At 35.3% G+C, this 12,929-nt stretch overlaps 1 protein-coding gene across 1 annotated transcript in view; it reads left to right on the top strand.

The window, feature by feature from the left end:
• LOC129237810 (WSCD family member CG9164) overlaps nt 1-11,179 on the top strand; it is a 53,401-nt gene extending 42,222 nt beyond the window's left edge. Inside the window, exons 6-7 of the mRNA XM_054872751.1 lie at nt 1,322-1,491; nt 10,246-11,179. Of these exons, the coding sequence (XP_054728726.1) occupies nt 1,322-1,491; nt 10,246-10,395 (320 nt within the window). The 3' untranslated portion in view covers nt 10,396-11,179. The remainder of the gene's footprint in view (nt 1-1,321; nt 1,492-10,245) is intronic.
• The last annotated feature ends 1,750 nt before the right edge of the window (nt 11,180-12,929 follow it).

The following is a 12,929-nucleotide window of genomic DNA, read 5'->3' on the forward strand; positions in this document are numbered from 1 at the left end:
TTAAATTTAATTGTAGCTGATATTACCCTAGGTGTTTTTTACTATAAGTGAACTAAAACCACCTTAAGATATCACGAAAAACGATTCTAAGTTGGCCGCTTATTAAACTTTAATTAGGTATGGTCAATGCAAATATGAGTTATTGTTACCCTCTTACTAAAAACGTGTGGGATTTTTTTATTTATATCCTAATTTTCTTCGATTTTCATATAGCCGAACAAAAATAAAAAAAATTGTAACTTTGTCTTGAAAATTCTTAATTTAATGAAAAATGAAGCATGGGCGAAAAATTTAATTATTTTTAACACTCGTCCGAAGAGGCACTTCTTGCCGGATATAAATCAAGGTGGTTTCGATAATTCAAAAACGAATTTCATTGGCAGCAGCTGTTGGCATCTCAGAAGCTAGTGACTGTGTAGCCTTTCTTCTCATTTCCCCTCATGCAGCTGGCTGAACACCTTTTGTTGTCGCTAAGCTGCCTCCCAGAAAAGTGTTTGCTTTGTTTTGTAGGTTTTTTACGGTATCCATCGGATTGAAAAACGTTGTCATTGGTTTTCGCGAGGCCTTGAAGCGCAGTTGCCCCTTTGACTGCTGCCAGCCTCTCAGGATCATCGGATCCTTAACTGAAGTGATTTAACCGGAAAAAGTTTACCCAATTTCAACCGATTTCATTCGATGAGTACAGTAGTGGCAAGTTTGCTTGATTTTGAAGGTCGCTTCCGGTGTGACTCAGTTGCTTCCCGACAATAAAGGCCTGGGATGGACACCAGAATGACCAGGACAATATTAGTAGTTTTCTTCACTACAATGATACGGCCTCCGGTGATTTTAGAACAATGTTCAGTATTCGGCAAAAAATTGTTCTAAAATCACCGGAGGCCGTATCATTGTAGTGAAGAAAACTACTAATATTGTCCTGGTCATTCTGGTGTAATACTGAGGTCCGGGTATATAAATGCATTATAATCTTGTCACCTTATGAATCAAACTTTCACCAGGGATCCGCCCCACTGGTATATAGTTGCTCCTGAATTTTAGCCTCATGCGCATGTGGACGTGCTTTTTGAGGTCCGTATTATTTAAGTTAAATAGAACCTTTGTGGTCGTTGACTTTGGTCTCGGCATTTGCGTTGCTTGTCAACCGACTACATAAAAATTTGGATGGGGCCCTACACCCTAGTAGGTTGATTAAGATTTTTAAAAGAAAATAAATGCTTTAATATCTCTTAAGAAAGTACTAGAGGCTTATTAAATGCGGTTTCGAAAATTAAAAGATCCGTTTCTTTAAACGTATATTAACCAATTTCACCTTATTTTGCAGATTGGACACAATTCGTATTAAAAAGCCTAAAAATGTGGGAGGCTACTAACTTAAGTTGGGCACGAGACTTCTCAGGCAATGTCAAGGTTGTGTTCTACGAGGACTTGGTCGGAGATTTAGAAAAAACGTTGAGGGGAGTTCTAAACTATATAGAATTTCCTATTAACGAGGTAATAATTCATCAGACCTTATACAAGATAAAAAAAAAAGATTGTTGGTATGGACCTTGAAAGGGTGGTTCATTTGAAGGAGAATACGTCGAGCCTTTTATTCTTCCCATAAAGGTTGGACTAGCGGTTTCTTTTAAGTCACATGTTATTTTGGCACATAACTATCACCCACAAAATTGTATTTTCATTTTGATTGATTTTGGTTTAAAATATTCTCGCAGAGTGAAGAAAACACACCATTTATCCTCTAGCGGTAGCTCAAACAACCACTGCCTCCACTTACAGTGCGGTTCACTTGATTAGAGGCAATCATTTTTATGGAATAAAATGGATATTAAAGCTTCTTCATTGTTAAAGCTTTTTAATTCAAGTGAAGACTGTACTTTGCTCGAAAATAAACATGTATTAAAATATTATTCCATCTAACGGTATTTTATAGCGGTAAAATACTGCAGCTGTAATACTGTGCTTTATTTATTGGCATAGAATAGAGGCACTAACCAAATAAGAAAAAGTATGAAATTTTGTTTTTTTACGTTTATTATTTAAAGCTTAATAGTTTGTGCTAATGAAATTTCAGACCAAGCCGTTTAATTGATTCGAAGTTAAAATGCCATAAATCGATGTTTTGGAGATATTTAACTCCGATTCCATGAATTTCAACGATGATTTCGGTTAAGTTTTGATAAATTTACGAATAATTTTGATGGAGTTTTCGGTTATTACTGATTTTGGGCGGCCCGTATGTTCATGTTCTCACAACCATCTCTGAAACGTTTAAACCACTCAGGAACTCTGACACGAGATAGACAATCACCGCCATACACTTTTTTCATCAATTCAAATGTTTCGGTAAACGTTTTACCGATTTTAAATCAAAATTCTATATTATCTCTTTGTTCGAAACTCAATTTTGTACCGATGACACAAACATTCTGACATTTTAGACGCAATAACTTCGCTTCCGCTACATCGAATGTCACCAAGCTTTCACTGGAAGTCAGCTAGAGATGTAACTTCCAACGCACTAACTCATTAAAAAGATGGCGCCATCAAAAACATTTTTATGACGCCAGTCTTGTTTATTTTGGACTTCCCCTTGTATATATTTATTTATTCATTACACTGTGTAAAACAAAAAAAAACTAAAAATACACCCCAAAATCTCATTTTATGGCCAAAAACTGTTTTTCAGTAGGTTGATGTGAACAACCACTCCTAACTTCGCCAATTACCATCCGATTTATAATTTGTTGCCTTTCTGACAGTGTGTTCATAATTTTTTTAAATTGAAAACTGACGAGACTGTAGTTGTGAGTCTTTGGAATTTTTTATTTTTTCTCCATTTTTTCAATTTTGACATCACGATATTATCCGATATTGAGGATTTTTTTGGTACACTATTATTATAGTAAATTTAATTTTGCTTCGAATGAGGTATATTTGACTGTAATTGAATTAAAATTCATAGAGCTGAGTGACTTTTAAGATTTTATTTTTTTTTTTTACTAATTTGGCGATGCTTTATTATAGATACATAATATTTATTGGAGTATCGGCCGCCGTAGTCGAATGGGTTGGTGCGTGATTACCGTTCGGAATTCACATAGAGAACGTTGGTTCAAATCTCGGTGAAACACCAAAATTAAGAAAAAACATTTTCCTAACAGCGGTCGCCCCTCGTTAGGCAATGGGAAACCTCCGAGTGTATTTCTGCCATGAAAAAGCTCCTCATAAAAATATCTGCCGTTCGGAGTCAGCTTGAAACTGTAGGTCCCTCCATTTGTGGAACACCATCAAGACGCACACCACAAATAGGAGGAGGAGCTCGGCCAAACACCCAAAAAGGGTGTATACGCCAATTATATATATATATATGTAAGTATATATGTACATATACATAATAGTACGGTATGGTACGGTACTGTACTGCATACAACAGAACTGGTTAGAACTTTCAAAAATATCTGAAAAATAATGTTTAAATCTTTGTTGAATCCCTTTTATTTGTATTATTAATACTATAAAGTGGCTGATTATTATGTGCTACTAATATGCAGCGTAGTTTATAAAACGAAATCCTTTTTCCAAATTTTTGTATGCAGCTATTGTCTCCTGCAGCGTTAAAAATTTGCTTCAAAGAATTTCTATCATCAAATTTAGCCGACTAGCGAGATTCTGAAATCTTCGTTTCTACGACAGTCGGTTTTACGTTACCGAAACGACCCAGATTTATATCCGGCCAAGAACTGTCACTCCAGCAGCATTCCCCGTATGCAAATATGGGGAATGTTTATGCTGCTGCAGCAACAACAACAACAACATTCTGAAATCATCGTGCAGCATATTCCATTGTTTAAATTGAAACGCAAGCATCTTGGATGATACAATATAATGGGAGCAGATAAGTAAATTCAAAATTTGTAGCAACTTTCTGATTTTAATTTTTCAATACTTAACGTCAAAGGCGGTATACGGCGGCCATCAACCACTGTTTCAAACGATGCTTTCAATCCGCGAATAAACCGCAGATAAAAGAAAATTGATTGAGATTATTATCACGCATTTCTTTTTCAATAGAAATATGAAAAAGCTCCCAAGTGTACCTAACTTCACACTGTATATTGATTAACAAAAAAAGTTTGTTATTATAATTTAACCTTATTAAAACGTCAAAGTTTTATTGTTTTGCTTCAATTTGTGAAAAGAAATGTGCGATAATCGCAATAAGTTTTGTTTCATATGTGGTTTGTTGGTGGAGCAAAAGCATCGTTTGAAGTTACAGAATAATACAGCTCTGGTTGATGGCTGCAACGATTTCTTTAAGCTTACATATACTACTTCTGATCGCTGGTATGAACCGGAATTTGTTTATATTGAGTGTTCCTTGAAATTCAAGAGATATAATTCAAAACGTTGCCAGAAAAGTCGAATTTCCTTATATTCTCCGATGATACGGCATCATCAGCCTTATCATAAACTAGATGACTGTTATTTTTGTAAAACGGACTTAAACGGTCATCATTATAAAAAAAATAAAAAATTAGTAAACAAACAAAATCTTAAAACTCACACAACTCTATGAATTTTCATCAAATTTACTACAATATAATGATAGTGTACTAAAAAAATCCCCAATATCGGATAATATCGTGATGTCAAAATTGAAAAAATGGAGAAAAAAACAAAAAATTCCAAAAACTTACAACTACAGTCTCGTTAAAGTCTCGTGTTGTTAAGAAATTCCTCAAGTTTATACGCAGCCATGGTTGGATCTTTGCCTGATGCTAGCAAGACAGTGTCGCCTGTAAATCGTCGTTACCTGGCGTACACCTGCTTCCATTGTTAGGTTATCAGAATACTTGTCTTCTTATTTTACAAAAAAGTTGCCTCCCAGTTATATAGCTTTTCATTAATTTGCAGTAGTCTGTTGGTAAATATTATAAGTTAAGAGTTTTTGTAGAAGTCATGCATGTCACACTGTGTCAAAAGCTTTGGTTACGGCTTTTATCGATGTTTTCAAAAAATATTGTTCGTAACTCTGTGAACTTGCAGGATGTTGGCATGTTTTTGCCTGAATCCGAATTGGTGGTAAGGTATTATTTTATCTTTTTGTATAATGGGCTCGATTCTGTCAAAAATCAACTTTTCAAAGGCAGATAGTGCTACAAAGTTACTTGCGTATGATCCTTGCATGGTTTTGGTACTGCAATAATTTGGGCAATTTTTCTTACTTTTGGGAAATATTTGAAGTTCAAGATTTGTTTGAGTAAGTTCCTTATATAGATAAGCCCCTTCTCTGGGAGCTCTTTTAAAATTTTGCCAGTTAGTAGGTCTTATACTGGCGACTTCTCTTTCATAAGCCTTGGCAAAATTCGATCTAGTCCAGCTACCATCAAGTCTTCTGATAGTTGGTTTGTATAACATTTTATTTTCGATTTACTTTGTCGTTATATGGGGTCCAAGATTTTCGATGTGCCTCTTAAGGTTTTCGTTTTTATGGTGAAACTTTTTGTTTTTTGATTTTTTCTAGGATGTGTGCAGGTATGTTATAGCTCGAGGAAGAGATAGGTTCTTGTGGAATGGATTTCAATGTGGCGTTCATTATTGTTTCATTAAAATGGGCTATCGCACTGTCGATTTCGTCAAAGGTCTTTAAGCTTATTTTATTCTATTGACTGAGCTTACATACGGTCTATTACAAATAAAATTCAATCACCATTTACAATGCAATGGTGCTGGGCCATTTGCGGATGAAGTGACTTATTTTGCTGATGAGTGAATTCTTTTTGTTTAATCGCAGATATATATGTACACGCGTAAAACAACACAGCTTTTATAACAATGACCTAAATTATCTATAAATTGCACTTTAGTATTCGCTTCCCAGGGGAAAGTTTATTTGACATCATTTATAAAGTTGAAGCGCGTTTATGAAATGAGAAACAATAAGAACAAACGTCAAGTCACAAACCAACTTGCACGAAAGTATTCTTCTTGTGTGAACGGCATTTCTTTAATTATTCTATACGTTTTTGGAACTCTCTTCCCGTTGGATTAAACAATTTATAGGTTATCAAAAAAGGTGTTAACCAACTACTATAACAACGGGTGTAAATAAACTTTTGTTTACAGATATGTGTATGTAGTTCTCGTATTAGGAATAAACTAAAAAATAAAGTGAAATAAATAAACTAATATAATAAAATAATATAAAATCATTTTTTACAAATTTTTAGCTAATCATAAATATCTGTGCTGAGCGCACGTCATGTCAAACTATGTCATTGTAACATGTGTATACTTGTACCTATACATACATTTGTGCTCACATGATTAGGTTAGGTTAGGTTAGCCTGGTTGGCAATAAGCCACGCATAGACCTTTAGGTCCCTAGCGATACCAGATGGATACCGACCTCTATGAATACTGAAAGTAGACATTATGTAGGATGTCAGCGCTTTTAGCGAATCTAAGCAGAGCTGGGAGATCCGCTTATGAGACTCCTCCTCCTCAAACAATAAGGCTCCCGGGCATTTTAAACGCGTTTTTAATAACGCCGCACAAACGAATTGAGTCAGTTTTTTTTGTCATTAATTCTACAAATAACTTTTGCTGTTTTGCATGTGGTCAAATTAATCCACCTAGCTTCCACTAGTTTTTTCATGTAGTCGTCCATTTCGTTGTATATTGTATTTCTTCTCTTGTTCAAATGGTAATCTAACAGCACTTTTTGCTATCTCATCTACTATTTCGTTCCCCATAATGCCTTTGTGACCAGATACCCAATAGATATGCAGCCTACTGTTTGCGGCTAGCCTTTCTATGGCCTCCCTGCTCCGTTGAACATTTTTGGACTTATACAATATGAGCTTATTGCTGCGTGACTTTCCACGTATATATTAATTGTTGAGTTCTTTCTTGTTCTTCTGTAGGCTAGCTCCGCGGCTTTCCCCACAGCAAAAACTTCCGCTTGGAAAATACTGCTGCGGCCTGGCAGCCGTCTAAAGTTTTAGAGTCGTGTGGCCTTCATGGTCTATGGCCAGGCTTCATGCCTTTGTCTCATCCCTCGTCTTCAATTGTAGTACGAAACCCTCTCTCCCAATTAAAGTACGGAGTCATGTAGTCTGTGCAATCTGAACTCCACTTCCCTATTGAGCTACGTCCGAAGGTTCTACAGGAGAATACTCTAGCAGCCACTAACCTCCTCGCGGATTTCGCTACCAGGTTTTCCACCATAAGGTCAATAGGTGCCATGCTGAGCATCATTTCCTGCGCCGCCTTTGGAGTGGTTTTCATCGCTCCTGTAATGCAAAAAGCAGCGAGTCGCTGAATCCTTTCCAGTGGCATTAAGTATGTCAGTTTTCTTGTCGCAGCACACCATACTAAGGCACCATACAGCAATATCGGTCTAACTACTGCCGTGTAGCACCAATGCATCAGAGAGGGTGATAGACCCCAAGTAACGCCCAGGATTCTTTTACCTGCGTACAATGCATTACTGGCCTTTTTCACCCTCTCCCCAACATTGTGCTTCTACAGCAACTCGCTGTCCAGTACTTCCAGTACTCCGAGGTACCTCGCATGATCTTTGAGAAGTAGTTCGTTGTTGACTAGCTTCGAGAGGTTCCACGCCGGGACCTTATACTTCCTGGTAAAAAGTATCATGTCCGTTTTTTCCGCGATTATTCCTAGTCCTGCGCGAGATGTTCATTGGTGTACCGTTTTAAGTGTGTTGTTCATCACATTACTGATGGTGTCCAGTTACTTTCCCGTAATTATTATAGCTACGTCATCGGCATATGCCACTAGTTTTGGTGTCCCTCCGTCAAATTTTTTGAGCAGTTCATTTGCTACAAGTAACCATAATAACGGCGATAGCACCCCACCTTGCGGAGTACCTCTGCATGCATATTTGGTGACGCTCGTATCGTTCCGTATCGTTCCGTATCGTTCCATAGATAAACCGCGGGTTGCACATTAAGTGACTCTATACTATTTAAAATAGCATCTTTCGTAACGTTATTTAAAGGCCATTGAAATATCTAGAAATACACCTAGAGCATACTCCTTATATTCTAACACCTTTTCTATGTTTAGTACAAGTGAGTGAAGTGCAGTTTTAGTAGATCTACGTTAGTGTAAACGTGCTGAGCCTTGGATAATTCGTCCGGGGCAATTGTATCTCTAATGTATGCATCTAGAATCGTCTCTAACGTTTTCAGGAGAAATGAGGTCAGACTAATGGGCCTGTACTCCTTCGAGTATAGAGGGTTGCATTTTCCAGCTTTTGGAATAAACACAACTCTCGCTTCTCTCCACAACACAGGAACATAGCTGAACCTGAAGCATTCCATAAATATCGTTCTTAACCATGGTACCACAAGAGCATGGCTGGGAAGATTCCATCCAGTCCTGGCGATTTATATGAGTCGAAACTTTGTATAGCCCATTCTATCTTGTTAGTCGTAATTACGTTCGTCGGGATGTCGTGCACAATATCTCTTCTAGTTTCGAGGTCTGTAGTGTCCGCACACCCTGAAAAATGTGTGCTGACTAGGTCTTCTAGAGAGTCCTCACAACTGTCAGCCCACTCCACGTTAATTTTTCGTGTTGCTATTGACATTGACGGATTCTTGGATAGCAGTTTCCTGAGTCTAGCCACTTCATTAGTGCCCTCCAAACTGCTACAGAAGTATTTTCAAGATTCCCTCTTGGCTCTACGTATTTCTTTCTTGTATACTTTTAGTAGATTCTTATACTCCTTCCACCAGAACTCAGCAACTTTGGCTAACCTATAGAATTTATGTCCCCTACGCCTTTGTGCTCCAAATCCTTGTTCCACCAAGAAGGCTTCACTTTGCGTCTATTACATGTTGGGGGGCAGGATCTTTTGTAGGCTTTAGCGAGAGTAGTTGCAAACAATTCAACCCTTTTCTCAAGTGCAACGTGTGACCTGTATTTTCGAGGTGTCATTAGTGGTTTTGATAGTATATCCCTACACCCCTACCTCTCAGTTCGTATTCTTAGGATTTCTAAAGAATATATTTTTGGTTTTTGAGCGGAATATAATCTGAAAGCTTACATATATATCTGTGATCAGAGAATGAAGGCCTACTCAACACTTCCCATTGGAGTGTTAAATCAAGTACATACATTCTTCGAGGTTGGTCCAACATATGTGGGTTCTTCACCTCTATTAGCTATTTCTAGGCTTCTCTGAAGAATATAGTTAAATAGTGACTCATATCGGTCGTTTATGTCCGCACTACCCCAGACCGTGTGATGTGCGTTTGCGTCAGTTCCTACCACCAGAGCGTGCTTCTTTCTGGCAGCTGTTTCTATCAGCTTCCGAAGTTCTATCTGTGGTGCTTCTTCATCATGTGGCATATAGCAAGACCCAAAGAGTAACGTCTCATCTTTGCAGTCCTCCAGCGCCACCACTGTCAGATAATCTGAAGAGAGATTATGATCAATATAAGAATATATTATATACTTTTTTTAACCATTATCGTTGTTCTTATTTTATTCTTTGTAATCGGGATGTAGGTGTTTTAGTTATGTGACTTTAGACCGGAGACTATGTTGCCCGATGCTATCCTGGACTAGAGCCACGTGATCAAATCACTTTATCTTTTTACAATACTCGCAAAGTTTTTCATGCTAAATTTTTGTCGTTAATGCCTTTTAAATATAGTTCATTGTTCAATAAAAACTAAATAAAATAAGAATTTTTGGAAAACTTCTGGGTACGCAGTTTTATAGCGAAAATTGCGAATTTTCTTCCATATAAATTACATGTTTTTTAAATGGATGAAAATGCAAGAAAAGATTCAAAAATCAATTAGATTTTTCTCAAACTTACACTTTATTACACATACCTATTAAATATGTATTATATTTCCGATTATAAAACTGAGCATTTTGACGGCAATTTTTTTATATTTGTTAAATTTTTTTGAATTTAGTACAAAGTTCAGAACATTGATTTATAAAATGAACTATGACAATACAAAAATAAAAAAAAATGAGCTGAAGACTCTTCTGAAGTCGTAAAAAAATTACCTACCTGTCACGATTAGAGTGATTCCTAATTAAATAAACAGTTTGCTGCTAGCGCTGCAAAGCACTTATCTTTTAAATAATTTATTATTGTACAAATTTTTAGAAAATAAATATAAATAAATATCTGCTTTTTTAATTTCATTTAACATGTACTTAAATTTTTATATTTGAAACTTCGAACTATTTCAGAGTCTCTTGAGCTGTGCTTTGACGAGGAGAGAAGGTGTGTTCCGGAGAAAGAAACGATTTCTAAATTTTGATCCATTTACTCTATCCATGCGTTCTATAATTAAGCAGAAGAAACTATCAGTATATAAATACCTTGAGAAGCTTAAATGATGAGCTTCCACAAATAAGCTGTATTATTTACAAGTACATACCTATTTGGCGCGCTTCATGACCGCATTGTAATTTATACTTATATATACTCCTAAGTGTATTCATTATATGATGATTCTAAAGCAACCATGGAATAAAGTACCATGGAGTCTGCTCAAATTATTAATACGTACTTACATATTTTAAGCTCGCCATTTTTTGATTTGATTTATTCAAATAGTTTTCTTTATTTCTTTTGGAAGATATATGTAAATAGGTACTACATATGTATACTTTGTATGATCATATATAGTTATGTATTAGACCGGGGTGCTTTGTATAATATACAATTTTTCGATGCGACAACGCGCCGCACACTGGGGATTTAGCGGAAAAAAGTCAAATTTGCAACATACCACCTACGCATTGTTTAATGGTATTTCTAAATTCCAGAATAGAACCAACAATAAAATCAAAAAGAATTACTAAACTCCGACTTACAGTTTTTTTTATAGATATGTCAAAAGTATAATTTTTTTATAGTATTGAACTGACTAAGAAAAAACTGCAAAGCCAAAGGTGGTTTTTTTTCCTTTTGCTTGAGCCGACTTCCAATTTTTTATTTTTGATTTAGGGTATGATATTTTTATATATTTTAGCCGGAAGAACAAAGGCTGTGAAGCATTTGATTATCTATTTATAATTAATTTTACGAAAAAAAAAAAATAATAATAAAAATAATAGCGTCTCTTTTAGTTTTAATCAATTGCAGGTGCCACCAGGTGGCACTGATTATTTTTTGGCAATGATAATAACTAAACGCTTTCTAGTGTGTGCATAATGATAACGAAACACTTTTAATTTTGTTGTGACATTTTGAGGGTAATCCAGAATTATGAACTTACATGTATCCTGTGCGTAAATATTTGCTGGCTTATATTAATAACAAAAAAAAAAAAAATTATGAATTTTAAAAAACAATTTTTTTTTAATTTTTTTAAAAAATAGTTTTTAAACATGTTCTTTTCATACACAAATATATACAACTTCGTTAGTAGTAAAAATGTAAATATTTTTTGAGATGTATACTTTTTTCCGCATCTCTGTACAAAAATCCCCAGTGTGCGCCGTCGAAATTATGATTCCTCTTGTCATTACTAAAAAAGTCCTTCTCCGGCACATGTAGGCCAAAAATTAATTTCGAGGTTGTATAATTTCATTTTTATGGCTTAACTAGAATTTGTAAGTTACTTGGAATTTATCGTACAGAACTTTTTTTTATAGCAAGGATATTCTAATTTATTTCACATAACGGCTGTATGTAACTGCATAAAATAATCGTGCGTAACTCAAAATCCGTAATTAAGAAGCGCGATTTGCCATACAAAATTTATCTCCCAAAATCTGAGATTATAAAATAAACCCAGATAATAACGATACTTTTTCACATGCAACCCTGTGTTATCGATAATTATTATTACGAATGTGAGGAGAAACATCAAAATAAAAACTAATATAAATGTAATGGTCACCGGCAACAGGTTTGTAGACATAATTCTAATAAAATGTTTGTTAGCTGTTTGTTATTACCTAAGCGTGTGTCCATAAACGCTTTGTCCTCTTATTACTTGTTATAAAATGTAATATAGAAGTTCCCATGCATATTGCTGCCATAATTTTTTGTAACCTCAGTAAACGTCATTTACGGATTTCCTCCTACTGTTTATTACTAGCCGCCAATTGCGCAATTAAATTAGATATTCCTTCCTAATAATTAAAGAAACCAAAAACACCGAAATATTCCACCAAAATAATTTCTATGAAGAAAAACCTCTCAAAGCAGTATTGTCAGCTGATTGTCAATTTGCAGGTAATCTGCCATATGTGAACGTGTATATTAATTTTGTGGATTTATATTATATTAATATTAATATGTATACCAAAATGCTCAGAATGACGTCGATGCGGAATCGATTTAGCTATGTGTGTCCGCCCATCCATGTGTTCGATAACTCCAGCAAAAAATAATATGTCTCAATTTAGTTTCTTACACCTCATTTAGATCCGACAAAAACCTTATTGATATCGGATAAAAAACTCGCCCACTTTTAATCTTACAACTAAAATTCCGTCCGCCCGTCTAATGTTATAAGCTATAACTTGAGAAAAAGCAAGGTCACTGAACTCTATACAAGATAAGTATATATTCAAAATAGGCGAAACGCCCTGCTCCCACGGTAATTTGAGGGTGAAGTGTTACAAATAAGATAAAATTACTAAAATTTGATAAATTCAAAAAATAAATACTGTGAAAGTGATTTGATATTTTTTTCGCAAAATTTTTTAATATTTATTTTTTACCGTTTTCCGTTCCTATTTTATTTAAAACCTTTTATTGTTGTCGTCATACGTGTAGTAAATTTTATACTTATTTTTATTGTCGTAAGTGTAGTATATTTTAAACGTATATATATATGTATACATATATATATAATTGGCGCGTACACCATTTTTGGGTGTTTGGCCGAGCTCCTCCTCCTATTTGTGGCGTGCGT

The sequence above is a fragment of the Anastrepha obliqua genome, chromosome 2 (assembly GCF_027943255.1).
Source record: "Anastrepha obliqua isolate idAnaObli1 chromosome 2, idAnaObli1_1.0, whole genome shotgun sequence".
NCBI classification, from domain to species: domain Eukaryota; kingdom Metazoa; phylum Arthropoda; class Insecta; order Diptera; family Tephritidae; genus Anastrepha; species Anastrepha obliqua.